The 16,512-nt window shown below is 52.1% G+C and overlaps 1 protein-coding gene across 5 annotated transcripts in view; it reads right to left on the bottom strand.

Moving 5' to 3' along the window:
• ASTN2 (astrotactin 2) overlaps window positions 1-16,512 on the bottom strand; it is a 360,934-nt gene that overhangs the window by 193,489 nt on the left and 150,933 nt on the right. For 4 of the 5 annotated variants that reach the window (XM_074924050.1, XM_074924049.1, XM_074924052.1 and 1 more), the window contains 3 exons: window positions 9,768-9,852; window positions 9,524-9,598; window positions 8,938-9,075 (listed from right to left, as the gene is read on the bottom strand). In XM_074924050.1, the coding sequence (XP_074780151.1) occupies window positions 8,938-9,075; window positions 9,524-9,598; window positions 9,768-9,852 (298 nt within the window). The remainder of the gene's footprint in view (window positions 1-8,937; window positions 9,076-9,523; window positions 9,599-9,767; window positions 9,853-16,512) is intronic. The other variant, XM_074924051.1, reaches the window with a different exon arrangement.

Here is a 16,512-nt window from a genome sequence, read left to right as displayed (position 1 = left end):
TAACTTCACCCATCTGCGTTATGATAAAAGGCACTTGGTTGCAGCCAATAGCACCTCATTATATCAAAAACACTGCAGGAAATGTCTAGAGCTGAATTGATTATGGCACAGTAATTCTTCAGGCAGTAAAAGCAGGGCAATTCCCAAGATGGGATTATTTTTTTGCAGGGCTTCACCTAATTTTCTTGATTTTTTTTTTCCCCTGCTCACTCCCTGGCTATCCTTCCAAACCTCTCCAGCTTTACACTGTTCCTTGATTTAGTCCCTCAAAATAATATTCTGCTTAACACTCCAGCATAGTGACCAGAAAAGTACCACCACCCATCAAACCTCTGGGCTTTAAACATGTAGCAGCAGGAATAAGTCAAGAAAGCTTTTGCTTTTTGCCCTGTAGCTAGCAGCCCAATTTGGGGATGACCAGAAAAAGACCTGACAGGTACTTATAAACACCTAAATCAGAAAAGGAGAAGCTGAGTAAGCAACAAATAAACAGGCAAAAAGGGGCAACAATACAAAACCTGGGCAGAGCGAAGGCAACGGGCAGATGATTTGCAGCTGACGCACAGTCCCCGGTCCAGCTGCGGTCCTGCCGGCCAGCTGCGGCAAAGCACAGAGAGGTTTTCTGAGCGATGAGTAATGCCACACACAGTACACCGTCCCTGCTCTGTACAACTCTGATGCTGTCTCTAAGACACGTGCTGAGCTTTTAGGTGCTTCTAACCTCATTTGAGCTGCTTTTGCTCCTTTGCCTGGATGTCGGGGAACCAAGGAGAGCCTGCAGAGCATCTCTGCTGCATCTGGAAACAGCATGGAAGGAGATGGACCATCACGGCACGAATGAAGTTACTCTGACTCACCTGCAAAGTGCAGTGCCCGTGGGTCCCTCAGCTGCCTCAAGGCCAGCAGTAGGAATGGAGGGCATTTGGCCCTAATAAATCACCCTGAGAGCCAGGGTGACACCCCAGAGCAGAGCAAACCCCTCCGGGGCAGCAGCTGTGGCAGTGGGGCACTGTACTGAGTCCACTGGAGCCAACAGAAACATCACCCCAGCCCTGGCTGCTCAGGAGCAGGAGACAAAACTAATTAACTTCATTTCTCTTCAGAAAGCATGGCCATCCCTATTCGCTGGCTGTGGCTGTCCCCGTGCCCAGCGCCGGCTGCCCACGCTGCCGGGTTCAGCAGCCACGCTGCCTGTGGTCGCTGCCTGCAGCAGGGAACTGCCTGCCCCAGGGTGAAAGCTGAATGGGAGCTTTCCCCCTCAGTTTTGTCTGGTTTGCACAGAGATGCTGCCTTCCCTCATCTCTCCATGATGAGGACGATGTTCCTCTGCAGAACACGTGCATCCCCCCTTCCTTTCAGGAATTAAAAAAAAACCATAAAAATAAACTAGGGGTCCATCTTCTCCAAGAGTCCTTTCAAGCCTGCAAGGGACAGTGCCAGTGCCTTCACACGGCGCCCTTAAAGCAGAAGGACAAAGCTCCCCTGTTCATGTCCACCTCCGTTCCCATCATCTCTACCAAGATGATTTCTCCTTCCCACACCAGCTGTGGAGCCCGTCACAGGTCCCTGGCGCACTCCCAGGAATGTTTCGGCTTGGCTGAATTTTATGAGTTTTGTCCTCTGGATGAAGTGATCCAACAGTAGTTACGGGAGATAAAATTGAGGAAGGAAGCATGGTCCTACATCAGGCAAGTTTAAGGCAACTGAAATCTCATCAGAACTTGTTGGGGAATGGTGCCAGGTCTTTCCACTATGCTGCATTAAGAAATAGCTGAAGAAAAGGTATTAACCTTTTCCCAATGTCACTGCCCCACCCTGGACCGCACCATGCAGTGACACAGCTAAGCTGAAGGACAGTTGCGCATCCAGACTGGACCAGAGCCATCGTCCCAGCCCAGCCTGAAGCATCTTGGTGTCTTAAACACAAAACTGCGGAACACAGCCCTGGGGGAGAGGGCAGGGACTCGGAGCATCCTTCCCCAGGTGCTCAGGAAATCCCATCCTTCCTGCTCCTGCCTCTGTCCTCATCCCTCTGCTGTCCCTCTCCTGTCCCCAGTGACACACCAGCACAGGTCCCAGCCCCAGACTGGCAGCTGCACACTCATGACTGGCACTGGGTAAAGGTGATGTGGGTCAGCTTGCTCTGAAATGGGAGAGGGCAGAGCTGACTCCAAATACTCTGCACTTGCTGGGGCTCAAGTACCTGCACTACAAACTGTCCCTGCAGCGCTCTGTTCATCCCCAGCAACCTGACCCCTTCCAAAAGCACCGCAGCTCCCTCCCCAGCACAGGAGGAAGAAGAGGAGGAGGAAGAGAGCAGAGGTTCCCTGTCCCAAGCCTGGCACTGATCCCCACTGTCCCAGCACCACGCTGCCACACAGCCACCTCTGTCTGGGGCAGGGGATGGACCACCTGGTCCCTCTCCCACCTGCAAACCTTCACAGGCAGGAGATGTACAAAAAGGCAAAGGTAATAAAACCCAAATAGGGGGAAAAAGTAATTCAGGAAAAATAGTACAGACAGGCTGTATAAACAGAGAGGCCATGGGGCTGCACTTTGAACAGGCAGCTATAAAGCACACTCCACCCGATGTTTAACAGAAAGCAAAGGCAGGGACATAAAAACAAACAACATCATCAAACAGGGATGACAGAACTCCTTTCATTGAAAAACCCAAGGTCTGATTTCACTGCCTTGCATCATCCTTTCTGTTAAGCGTGCACATCAGCACAGTGTTTTAGAGCCTCTGCCTCCCCCTCCGAACCCTCTGTACTCGCGGTCTGTGTCAGCACCAGCAGACTCCTGCTCCACCATGGATCCCGCTCCAGGCGGTCGGACGGACGGACACACAGCTCCAGCAGCAGGTCTGGCGTAAGGGGCAGCCACAGAGTCCAGTGCCAAACCCTGCTCTGTGATGGGAGATCCCAGATACATTAAAGGGAATCAGTCTGGGTGTGAGACAGCATTTGCATATTTGGCGGGTGTTGGGGTTTTTTTAATTGTCTCAATAAATATATAAACAAAATCTGTTCGCTCGTTGGGTTGTTTTTCCCTCCTGGGCTCTGCGGCACCATGGACGAGAGGAACCGCAATCACTCAGCTGCCAAACTTGTAGCTGCTTCTGGTGTTCCCTACGATGGATTTGCCTACGAGCCAGGTCCAAATTTACATCCACTATCCCTAAGAGGTCTGATCATTTTCTGTACAGTTTTACAGCCCAGCATCAAGACCTCAGAAATGCAGCAGGTTTGAACAAAGGACCAGAGCACAGAGAGAGTGAAATTCAGCATTACCATAGCAGGGATTATTTAAAAGCCCCAGAGAGGGAGGGCTGAAATGTCCCTTGGATTCTGGGCATGAAAGATCACCCACAGCTGGTAATGGACCAGGAAGAGACGGGCTGATGTCAGTGAGGTCCCTGCACCCTCCCAGAGGTGCTAGGTGACCCGCATTTCAATTCTGACCTACCCTAGATACTCCCTGGGCAATTTCAGCTCAATTTCCCAGGTTTTTTTTTCCCCAGCCTTTCCTGTATGCCCCTACTTCCCCATTGTACCACTCCCATAATTCGCCCCTCATTTTGCTGTTCACATCCTTTGGTGGCTGCCACAAGGTTATGTTTCCATTTAGTCACCCCATAGCCAAGTGAGCCATACCTGACTCCTCTAACCTGCTCTCATAAATCAAAGCAGGAGGCAGGGAGCAGGAAAAATCTCAGTAAGCAGCCAGGATGATGCTAAGCTGACAGATGCAGGGCAGGGGCTGGTGGCTGCCTCTATGTAAAGCATCTGTCCTTTCCCTCCAGAGGATGAGGCCAAAGGTTGTCTTTATCCTGGTGTTAAGCACTGCAAGCTGCTTCTCCACCACTTTTTGCGAGATGACGGCATGTTGGGGTGATAAGAAGCCCAGGCCAGAGCGGCGGGGACGTTATCTGTGGGGATGACAGTGTCTCTGTGATGTGCACAGTAATGAATCGCCCTCTTTGCAGAAATGAGTAAGTTGTGCCTGGTGATGCAATGATCAATTTGCTCCATCATGTGAAGCCAGTCATTCATCACGGGCACCGACTGCCAGCTACTTGCGGCCTCTTTATTGGCACCAACAGAGCAAGAGGCTCTGCAGGAAGCTCCCCCAGTCCCTGCTGAGGAACAGCCTGAAAAAGGGGCTTCCCTTCTCCCCTGACCTCCCGGCTGAGGGTCCCTCCAGCATCAAACATCCAGAAATCACAGTCTGCTCTGTTCCAGGAGAGTAGGAGAAAGAAAAGGGGGATAAAAAGACCAAGTTCCCATGGCATTTCCTACACCGAATGGCAAGAAGAGTTGGCAGGGTGCCCTCTACCTGCTCCTGCCTGTACTCCGCCAGCATGCTGCCCACGGGGACCCATCCAGCCCATCTCCTGAGCCTCAGTGAGGCTCCCCTGCAGCAGCACCCATTTTCTTGCACTGCTGCAGATAAGGCATGAGGCTAAGGCACAGGGCAGATGAGCTCTGCTGCAACGGTGCAGCCACAGCAAAACTGTTTTCCTTCTCCTGGCCCAGATCTGCTTTGCCTTTGTCATCCACTTCGCTCTTGATCCTCCTCTGCTCCAAGGGACCCTCACACAGCAGTGCTCAGCACTGACTTCCAAAATCATGAGTGCCAAAATCACTGCAACCCGCCCCAAAACATCCCTCCAAAACGCCTGTAAGACTGAGGCAGCAGTGTTGTCACAAGGGCATGGCAAGGCTGAGCCAGAGAAAGCCACAGGCAGGGAGCAAAAGCCCAGCTCCCGTCCTCGACACAAGACAGGATGCATGTGGGTGCAGAGCTGGGGAGCAGAGCTCTCTGCCACTGAGAGAAGTGCAAATAAAATAACAAACAAATAATAAATAAAAAAAAAGTCCAGTTGATTGTACTTTGGCAAAGAATTCAGAGAGCAAAGGGGCTCACTTGGGAGCAAAACGAAGATGAATCGACAGCGAGTTCAAGAGAATTCATTCTGCCGCTGAACACTTGTCTCTCCATCAGGACATCTCAAAGGCTTGTCAAGTGAAGGCAAGCCTTTTATTTGTTTCTGTGGTTGCCATAACGATAGAGCTATATGTCATGTCAGGCGGCAGCTGAGGCTCGCGCCTCTGATTTATAGCCACTCACCAGAAATTATCAACTTTTCTGCAGACCGGGTGGCACAGTGAACCAGGACCACCAGGCGCTTGCCAGTGCCATGCTCTGCCCCCCATATTATCTCTCCTCTTGGTCCCCTTCAGCTGGCTGTGCCCCAGGGATGTTTTTATTATCCCCCACAGGGATGTTTGTTTTTATTATCCCCTGCAGGACACTCGGTGCTGACAGTGGTGGGACCTGAGAACTGTGAGTGTGGGTTCTCCTGTGAGCTGCTGATGGGGCAGAGCAGCATATGCTGCCAGAATTGCAGCGATTCCTGGTCCCACAGGACAGGTGGTACCTCCTAAAGGGCCAAAAAGAGACAGCAAAGTGTCTAGGAAATGCCAGCGGAAGGATTAAACACCTAATAGTAATTTGTTTAAAAAAAAAATGGACTCCTGCATTTACCATCAGGTTATGGGTGAAATGCAAATAAGAAAGAGGGATGGGAGTAATGGGGAGAGAGAAGCAAAGATGGGTCTTGAAAACAAGCAAGACATGGTGGGACTAGGAGGTATTTTTTGTCCTGGCAGGGGATATGCAGCTGAGGCAGTCTGCCCACCCTGGGACCTGGCCTCCAGCCCAATCCAGAGGCTTCCCAGTGGGGGGAGAGCCCCGCAGCACTGCTGCCCAACCTCCTATGAACAAAGACGTCACCGTTTAGTGTGGCTGCCACGATTCCAGACGTGTGACCAATGTGATCATTGTGCGGAGGATCTGACTCGGGTCGAGGAAGGGATGCTCAATATGGTTACTGATAAATTATACATATAAGTTTCATTAACTCTAAGCACCCTCGTGCTTAATTTATGACACATAGCCCTAAAACCTCCACCACCGAGTTCTGCATGCAAAGTCCTGTCCCTGCTCAAGCCCCAGCATACACAGGAGCATTCCCAGTGGGATGTTTGCACATAGACCTTTGGCTCCTATCTGTAGGAAGTTTCTCTAATGATTCAGCTGCAGCAGCAGGAGGAGGCTTGGGCCCTTCGTTCCCATCCACCAAAGCGCTGCGTACAGCTCGTTGTACCGCTCGGCAGTGAGACACACAGAGAACAGCATCCCTCTGGAGAAGCAGCAGGGAGTCAGGATTTCTCTGGAGAGCTGCTGAAAGGCAGAGCCCCACCTGTTCCTTCCACCAACTCAAGCATCTTCATGTTTGAACCTTTAACAATCTGAGTTGCAAAGACTTCATCACTCGTTTTCTCCAAACCATGCTTTCTGCAATTTCCCTCCATTAAACTCTTCAAGACGGATGACCTCGGAGACAAAAGGTGTCAGACTAATGAAAGGTCTGGAGGAATGCAGCACGCTCGTTATTAAAGACAGAAGAAATACAGGACTGAGCTACCATTACAGCATTACAGGACAGCAAACACGGCACTCCAGGTGCTGAGACATGGCTGTGTTGCAGCTGGTGTCATACAGCCCAGGACCTGCCCCTTGGCATGGGGACGTGACTGTATTAGAGCTCTAGTGCTGCAGGACCACCCGCAGGAGCTGCCAGCATGGGGGGACAGCAGTGCTGCCATGGTCCCACAGCCCTGGGGAACAGGTCCCCTCCATGCCAAGGGATGGCTGTGTTTGAACACCTACATAACAGACAGCACACATTCACCTCCAGTGGTAGGTCTGACATTACAGGTCATCACCTGGATGTCTGAACCACCAAAAACTGTGGCATTACTGCTCTCTTGAGAAGCTCCCAGCACTTGTCTCAGTCCAGAGGGACAAAGCAAAGAGGCTGCAAGATAAGCAGCTCTAAAAGTACCTTTGTCATTGTGTGAAAGCATCCATGAACAGGCCAATGCGATGCTCGTGAACACCAAACACAGCAACACCCCTGCTCACCAACGGCAGTGGACCTGAAGAGCCCAGCATTAGCTCCTCCACACCATCATGCTCTGCTCAGGTGGTATCACCTTGGTTTCCACCCACCTCAGGGTGCTCAGGAGCCCAAAGCTTGCAGCCTGATCCCTATCTGAGAAGTGTTTAAGTTCTAATGCAGAAATAATAGATAGCTTTTCAGTTTTCACTGTATCTCTGAAACCTTCCATAAATCAACATCAAATATTTATTATTAGGTTTATTAAAGTTTTAATAATTTAGCATCTTCTGTATGTAAGATACAAGCGCCGTGAACTCGTCTCCCTTATTCTACCTGGGTGACTCCAATATTTATACCTGGAATTCTCAGTTCAGGTTCCATTTATGAGGGGAGCAGGCAACAGCCTCCATGACTGAAACTCCCCTCCTCCTGCCTGGCATTCATCCATCCTGACCGAGACCCTTCCACAAGCATCAGTGCCCTGAGACAATTACTGCACCGGAGCAGAAAGCAAGCTTCCTAGTCTCTACTTCCACTAAGGTACTTTTAATGAAGATGTAGGGAGGCAAGAAAGAAATAACATTCCCCTCGCATTTTGGCTTGGAAAATGTTAACATAAAATAAGGCGACCCTTCAACTTCTGAAATGGAAAGCAGTAGTCTTCTGTTGACAAGAAAATGTTCCAAAGAAAGCCAAATTGGGATAGATATGTATCATCACTCTTTTTGCAGGAAAGGGAACAAGCACTAATTAGCAACAACAACACACTTGGAAGTGAGGACCTCTTGGATGCCAGTCCTGGCTCTGCCATAACTTCTGTAGGCACTTGCTCCAACCACAGCCCTGCCAGGATGATGGGACAGAAGAATGGAAATCCACCATTCCATCCCTCTGAGAAAAGACAAGACAGAAGGGGCTGGGGGACATAAGGATCCTACTAGTGCCCAGGAAGATGATTCACAGCACAAAGAACTTGCAGGTCAGGCAACTGTGTCTTGAGTCTCGCAGAAGGCAGTGGGGAGGGAGGGAGGGAGGGAGGGAGGGAGGGAGGGAGGGAGGGAGGGAGGGAGGGAGGGAGGGAGGGAGGGAGGGAGGGAGGGAGGGAGGGAGTCAGTCTCCCTGACACCCAACAGTCACATGCTCGATCTTAATTTCACAGGGGAGAGGCAAATACACACTAAATACTTCAGGAATTAAACCCTTGTAAACCAGAGGAGAACAATCACCACCGCCACTCTCCTCCAAGGCAAAGGCTGCTGGTCTTCTTCCAGCTGGGGCACAGAAAACAACCATTTTTCCTGGCTCCTTTTCCAAGGGACCACCCTTTGCCCACCCTCAGCCCCATCTCCCAGCAAACAGCCTCTCCTTTCACTAGGGCAATTGTCCTCCTGCAATGCTCTCTGAGGTCCCACTTCTGAATGAGACTGTCACAAGTCCAATGACATCTGGTTAAAATACCAGCTAGCCAAAAGAGGGGAGCCAAATATCCAGGCATTTACTAAACTTGAGGAAGGAAAAAACCCCACCTTCTAATTGTTTAATAATTGGATGAGCAACATGGCTCATCCAATGGCTCTGACCTTGGCCCTTGATGAGCACCACAGCAGACTATCAAGGGCTGGGTGGTTGTGATATACGTGTGAGTTTCTGAAAGATGATAGCACCTCCATACTAGCAAACTCATCAATTTAAGCTATGCAATCTCACAGTAGATTTAAGCCACTTTATAATTGCCTTGCCACAGGTTCATACCAATTTACCTGACTGGACTGGCATGCTTCAGAGCTATATACACAGGCCTAGCCTAGACCCATCAGGACCAAAAGACCCTGGAGAACTATCACATCAGATTTCTTATTGGAAGAAGACTAATCAAACTTATCATAGAAATTACTGCATCTTCAATAACAATTTAAAGAGCAGTGTAGTCACTCAAGCATGAGGAAAACAAGAAATCTGCTTCTTACCTGACATCTGCTGGATCTTCTGTCACCAGAACATCTGTCTTGCAGCTGGCGAGGGGATTGATGGAAAGCTCCACGGGGGGTACCACAAAGCTCTTACTGACAGGCAGCCACAGGCCTTGACCCAAACTATAGGTGGACCTGGAATAAGGACAAATATGTCATAGAGCAAGAATGTCCACAGCAAATGGTTGCGTCTGACTACTTGGAAACCAGAGCAGTGCTGGCACCATGGGATAAGTCAATTATTTGGTCTTGTCCTGAAAGCCAAATGAGAGAGGAAGAGCTAGAGATGAGACAGGGAGAACATGGGGATAGTCAAGCTCTTCTTTTTAGTTCAGGGGGACATTCTGTGTGCACTGCCCTCACTTCTGCTGAACCGTGTCCAGCCGAGGGGATGAGGAGGAAAGACTTCCCTGTCTGCAGAATATGAACACATCTCTCCAGTCTGTCAAAGGCAAATGACACTCGTGCCCCCCAGCCAGCATGACAAGATGGAGCTGGGAGTGACCAAGAAGTAGCATCCACCGGGATGTTTTCACAGGCTCTCCCCTCCCACCTGTCCAAACTGAACAATCCTTTGACTCACCTGAGTATCTTCTCTGGCGCCTGCTCTCCTGTGACCAAGTCGTATCCCCGCTCGAGCGTCGTGTAGGGCCACGGCCTGGGAGGCAGAGAGGGGAAGAGCAGCTATGGCACATCACTCGGCAGGGAAAGCAGCACAGCCTGGTCCCAGCTCCTTGGTACTGGTGATGGCCAGTGGGGACGAGAACTGGGCTCCTCACCAATGTGGGGGCCAGGACAGAACAAATGCACATTGTATCACCACTTACCCTTCGCTGTGTCCCCAGTCGCTGCGCACACACAAGTGGCGATGGACAGGGTCTGGGGCATAGCCTTCGTGGCAGCTGCACTCTCCTAAAAGAGAAAAGGAGAAGATGAGACCTCTCTGCACCATCAGCAACCTCCTCCCCTGCTGCCCATCTCTGCTTGTTCACAGTCATTCCTGGTCCCTGCTGTGGATCTGGAGCATTCTGGACTCTTCTGCAACCTTCAGCAGATGCAGAGGAGGAGATGAGAAGATGTGGAAAGCTGCAAGAAACCTGTAGCTTTTCCAGTGGGGGTTACATGATGTAGCACTCACAGTAGGCGGGGATGGGATTCCATGATACAAAAGGTCTGTCCTTAACCCCTCTTCCTGTGCAGCCCTGCAGCTCTCCAGGCTCAGCAAACCCCTGCCCGATAGCCTCCAAGAACACCCCATGATCCCCACAGAGACGTGCCCGCACGGATCCGGCCTCCACCCTGGTCCTGCTGAGCCCTGCCCACACCCCTGGCAGAGGGGCTGCTCTGGGCCCGCAGTTCACTGCTCAGCAGAAATCATGACCTCGCTTGAGGAGAACCAGCGTCCCCTCCCATGCACTTCCCAAGTGCGGGGACACCCCCAACCCCCCCCCGGTCACATCCCTTTCCCACCTCTGCTCCTGCTACCTAGCACCAGGATGAGATGGCAGAGTCTCCTGCAGCCCAAACTCCCACAGGAGGATGAAGAAACCCCCCAACCTCCATCCTCCGCAGGCAGCACCCACGCCGTGCCCCCAGCCCGCAGCTACAGGGCTCTCGGCCCCACTCCCCTTCACTTACGGGGTGCTGGCTCACCCTGTTACACCCTTTTGACAGCAGGAGAAGGCATTTCCCGCACCAGAAACCTGACTGGGCTTGGCCCAAATTGATTCCATGTTTGGTAGAAATACATAACCCGGAGCAAGAAACAGCAAAATCAAAAGATTAATTGGATTTGCACGTGGAGTTTCTGTTGCAAGCTGCTGCCAGTGGTTTTCTTTCCCCCTCCCCTCCTCTCCCCATTGTGCCTGAAGGTGCAGCAGGCTGAGCTGTAAACACTGGCAGAGGTGGGGACCTGGGGGGGGGTACCCCCATCATGGTGGTAATGCAGACTGGCAGGTACCTGCGTGCTCATTGGGATCCTAAGCCAGTTCTTAAAATGCCTTGCGGGGATTACAGTAAAGAGCTTTATTGTCAGGAGGGAGCGAGACAGGGGTTCAGCTGCTGAGATTTTTGAGGAAGAGCAGCCTGGAAAGGGAAAGGCACAAAAAGAGGGGGAAGAAAGAGACGGCTAATGATGTGCTAAAATGCAACAGCACCTTCATGAAATATTCACTGCCTTAAACACGTCTAATATTAAAGATTAAATGTCCTGGGATTTGTCCTAGCGACTTCGAAGCACTGATTTATGATCTGTCAAAAGCTGCTAACCTCATGATTCATAACGGGAGCAGCAGGAACATTGCTTCTCCAAAAGGAAAGAGTTGGGAGAGAAACGGCAGCACTAGCCCCTGCTCGGTCTCAGCCGTGCCTGGGGGCTGGGGCGGTCTCGGTGCAAGAAAACGCGGGTCCTAATGGCTCCATCAGTGATTTTAAAAAAAGAAAAGTTATTTTTATCTTGGGTGCTTAGTACGCAAGTTTCCCCAGCCGTGCCGCGGATCATTAATTCCTGGCGCTTATTACATAACAAATATATGCTCTGCAAATGAGAGACATCTCAAAGTGCTTGCGAAGCAGAGCTGGGAGTCTTGGGGCACCGGCTCGCACTTAGCTCCTGCCACAGAAATTAGAGCAAATAGGGAAAAACCACCTACAGAGGTTGGCATCAAATGGCCCAAATGCTTCTCTCCTTATCAATGGCTGGAGGTGCCGGGGCAGTGAACCCCCTTCCCGCAGCACAGGAGGGTTTATTTTGTCCGCCGGTTTGTTTACTGCTCCGTCAGTTTGGTGTCAGAAGGAGAAACTCTATCAACCTGCAGAAATATTGATTTTATTGACTCCAATCCTGGAGTTTCAACAGCTACAGCCAGTGCTCGAGGCTTTATTGGGAGGTTTATTGGGAAGTTTATTTCAGTAAGTGAGAGGGCAAACGGTGGCACCAGCTGAGGAGGAAGGAGATCCAGGGGGGCAGAGAGGCGGGACACCAGGGAAAGCCACCCAGGGCACAGGTACCTGCCCTCACCAGGACTGCTGGGACCAGGTTTTCCAGGGACATCTGCACTCCTTTGGCAGTTTTAGAAATTGGATAGAGAGGCTCCCAGTGCGGGATCAGCTGAGTGCTACAGTCTGCTGGAGGAGATGGGACTCCACCTCTTTGGGACAGATGGTTTAGGATCTATTTCTGGATCTAGAACCATGAATGGGCAGTTAGTGGGTTTCAAAAAAACCACAGCAGAATCTATTTTGCTGTTACAGGTTTTCGTGAGCTTTTGCTCTCTCCCCATCAGCATCCACCCTCCTTCTTTGGCCTCCTGAGCTAGTCCTATTTTCAGTCTGTCCCCATCCTCCCTGGGTGTGATGCTGAGCCAGGGAGGATGCTGAGCCAGCCAGGCTAATCCCCACAGACCAAGAAACACCTGATAAAGACTCCGGAGTGGCAGGAACAGGGGTTCCTGTACCTCTATCTCCATTTCAGGGTAAGTGCATTTTCTAAGGAGCAGATTTCAACATGTTGCTAAATTAAACTACCAAAAGACAAAACAAAAGTGCCTTTGTTCAGAGCAACTAAATCCCGCATGCCTCCGAGACAGGCACAGTTATCTGCTCAGCATCACTTAGGCTAAGTTAGGATTCAACCTGAGCTTACAGCCAAAGTCAACCAAAATAACCAAGTTTGACAAATAACTGCACCTGAAGCCGGATGCAATTTCCACAGGTCCTGCACACGCCTCTGTGCAGCGTTCAGCTGCTGGGGAGGACAAATGAATCAGGATCTACAAACCACTGTGACAAGCATCCTATTTCCGTAGCCACCAACCCGCAACCTGCCCATGGTAAAAACACAGGCGTGTATGGTCCTTCCTCTTCCTTTGGATTCATAACCCACAAATCGGTCGGATAATCCACAGCAAATTTTGAGCTGGTACAGCAAAAGGGATGACTGCTCACCTAGTTTAAGTGAAAGCAGGTCCCGGTGGTCCACTCTGGAGGTCCCATGTTATATTTCCAGTGTGTTATTAAACAAAATACTGGGAGGGGAGTTGTTGTGCAGAGAAGATGCATAAACCAGGAAATGCAACACAGTAACTCTAGCAAAAGGCTCAGAAAACTTTTTCATGTGACACCATGCAGGTAGGTGGAAGGGTAAGGGGAGAGCAGCACTGCTCTCCATCCCCCCCCGCCCCCCCCCCCCGTCTCCCCGCTTACACAAAATCTCATCACACGCTGCCATGACTAATTACAGGTGACACAGCCTCCATATCAGTTTCTGCTCAGGGAGAGTGAACCCTTGTCTGAAGCAGCAGGATATGTCCCCAAACACCGCAGACACATCTCACCTGCAACCTTGCTCCTGCTGTGCCTTCATCCCCATGGAGGCTGGTGGAGGAGACCAGTGCCAGCTCAGCCCGAGGTGCCAGGCAGAGGCAGGCACAGCAAGGCAACGGGAGGGACCTGGAGAAGCAGCCGTGCAGCTCCAGCCCACTTTGGCCACACGACACTGCAGGCATCGCTCCTGCCCTCAGCTGGGAAGGTGAGAAGGATCTGGAGCCTCACCTGGAGTAACGGGGCAATGTAAGGACACACCGACCTGGTTCCCACTTGCAGATGTGAGCTCCCTCTGCCCATTTCTGAGCAAAGTGCTTCACACTGGCTTTAGTGCTGGAGCTGCAGAAGGGCAGGGCTGGGGCAGTCTGCAGCCACCATTAGCATCCGTGGCTTTTGGCTCATGGTTGGCCCATGCTGAGGCTCGCTCGTGCCTGAAGGAAATGAATCCAACACAAGCCACAACTGAGCGCATCAGCTCCAGTGGCACAGGCACGGTGCACAGCCAACTACATGGAGGAAAACAGCCCTCTGGCTCCTGCTGCATCTCGACCAGCACTGCTGGAAGATTTACTCCCTTTTTTATATAGCTGGAAGTTGCAGAACTGTTCTTCCATTTTGCCCGCTGCACCGTGCTGCTGCTCCTCCTGAAAGGAGAAACAGGGTCTCATGCTACACTCACACTTGCCATAGTCATCCCCGTGCTCTGCCTGGGAAGCAGCAGAGCAGGACTGTGGGATGAATTGCAGCGTGCCAGGGAAATCCTGTTAGCATCATTAGGGTGAGAGTCGATCCGCAGCGATAACACAGCAAGATCCCCCTAATGCACCCGCCCAGCATACAGCACGAAGTGGAGACTCCCAGGGTCCCTGTACTCCTGGGAAAGCTGCTTTTTGCTGTCACTGGCATTTTCATTTAAGGAGTCAGAGGGGCTTGGGCAGTAGTGGAGCTTGTCAACCTTCTCCTGGCCCTGCTGGTGTCCGTGATTCCCTCCTCCATGGCAATACCTCCATCACTGGTGTTCGTCCTCATCCCAGAGGGATGCCCTGCTTTGCTGGGGCCATGCCCCAGACACAAAGGCACCATCCTGGGGACAAGTTTGGACCCTGGTTGGGGTGGCTGCCAGTTCCTGGAAGCTGCAGGGACACAAACACATGCCTTTTGACCTGTGTGAGCACTGCCTGTACATGCTCACACCTGCTTCCAGGCTGCCTCTCCCACCCAAAGCGATGCACAGCCTGGGCCCAGCTTTTTGGGTCCCCTCTTCTCTGGACACACACAGCGCAGGGGACACCCCAGCCCCAGCAAAGAACCCTCAGTGCCAGCGAGCCGGGAAGCTGCAGCACCCCTTCCCCCGGTGGATCTGCAGCCCAGCTGGGTCGGTCTCCCTGCAGAGCCCCCATCCCTGCAGCAGGGTGAACTCCAGCACAGCTCTCTCCCCAACACTGCCTCCTGCTTCTCCTCCTTCCACCCATCGCAGCACTGGTGGAGAAAGGGTCCGCAGAGGGAGGTAGGCGCTGGGCGGCAAGCCGAGGCCAAGCATTTTTTGGAAAACAGAGGCAGCCGTTGAGCACCGCGGCTGCCCGCCCCACCAGCCCTGACTACACCAGTGTTTGCTGCAGGGCCACGGCACAAAGCCCCTCTCTTCTGGGCAAGCGCAGAGCCATCTCCAGGGTTACCAGCCTGCTCTGAAGTGGCAGAACTTGAGGGTCCCCCCTCCTTCCCTGCTGCAGGGATGCAAAGCCTTCGCCCCCATCAGCAGCTTGAGCTGCACAGCCTGAATCCTCTCACCCAGAGCAAAGGCGGCTGCAAAAGGCATCTCCCACCTGGGTGCTGCTGCCCCACACACCAGCTCGGTGCATGGCAAGGGCAATGTCCCCTTGTCACCACTGCCCACAGTAGGAACCACTGCCCAGGAGCTCCCGTTGGGGGAGAGGGGATCTGGATGCTCCCACATTGGGCTCCTGCCACCACATGGGACACCCTGTGCTGCCCCCAGCAATGCTGTCCCTCAGTACGTCCTTCCCGAGGTGGTGGCCATGCCCAGGAGCACCAGCACCAGTCCTGAGCACCAGCTGTGGGCACAAGCCGACAGATCGACAGAAGTCACCCCATCCCCCCAACAGCCATGGCCATCAACCTCCCATAATGAGGCTGTTGAGACCTCACTCTTGACCACGTCCAGAGGAAGCCCTGTGTTTATTTATCCTTTGCAAAAGTTTTCTGAGCTCCTGGTGAAGAAACAACAACTTCATCCAGAATCCACAGAAATTTTGAGACATGGGTGAATCAAATGTCATGTCCTTCAGCCACGTGAAGCGCACACTGCGACCCCATGGGCACATCTCACAGGCTGTTTTTCCTCACCCCTGCAGAGCGTCCTGGACCCTTGGGGCATGAGGAGGTTGCAGGGCTCTCTCTGGGGCACGGCATGTCCCAACGGTCCCCACCGCTGCTCTGAACCACGTGCGATGCTCACTGCCTTTGTCCATCTCCCTCCCTTCCTACAGCAACCGTGATGCAGGCAGAGCTGGCTGCACCCCTGCATCTCATCCTAGAGTACAATAACCCACAGGGAGGTGCCATGGGCCCCCCAAACCAACACCTCTCCTTGTGGCCAACCCTCCTCCCAAGGGCTGTTTTACTCTACCAGAGAAATGCAAACCCTGGGAACCCTACTAGAGATCTCAGCCACCAAGTCCTCCCACAGATGGGAGTTTCTCTGCCTGCAGTCTGGCCTAAATAAAACCAAGAAAACACCAAACTATCTGCTAGCAGCATTCCCTGTGCCAGCCTCAAACCGGCTGCGGAAGGTGTGAGCACAGCATCTCACAGCTCCTCGGGCGCCCCAGTGCTGCTCCCTGGGGAGCAGCAGCTCCCAGCAATGCAATGATGAGGGTTAGCTCACCAAGGATGGGACAAGACACACATTTGAACAAGGGTTGGCACCAGGGTTTCCCATTGACGAAGATATGGATGAGAGAAAAGTTTAAAAATCCAACAAAAGCCTTCCTTAATGTTTGCTGTGCTCTATAGGATGGCAGAGCAAGGGCCTCTTTTGAGGAAATTTGGGGAAAATTAAACACAGGCAAGGATGAATAAGCATCTTAACCACAGAATCATAGAATGGTTTGGGTCAGAAGGAACCTTGAAGATCATCTAGTTCCAACCCCCCTGCAACAGGCAGGGACACCTTCCCTAGATCAGGTTGCTCAAAGCCTCATCCAACCTGGCCTTGAACACTTCTACTTT

This window comes from Athene noctua, chromosome 20 (genome assembly GCF_965140245.1).
Source record: "Athene noctua chromosome 20, bAthNoc1.hap1.1, whole genome shotgun sequence".
NCBI classification, from domain to species: Eukaryota; Metazoa; Chordata; class Aves; order Strigiformes; family Strigidae; genus Athene; species Athene noctua.
This window is presented reverse-complemented; position numbering and strand designations above follow the sequence as displayed.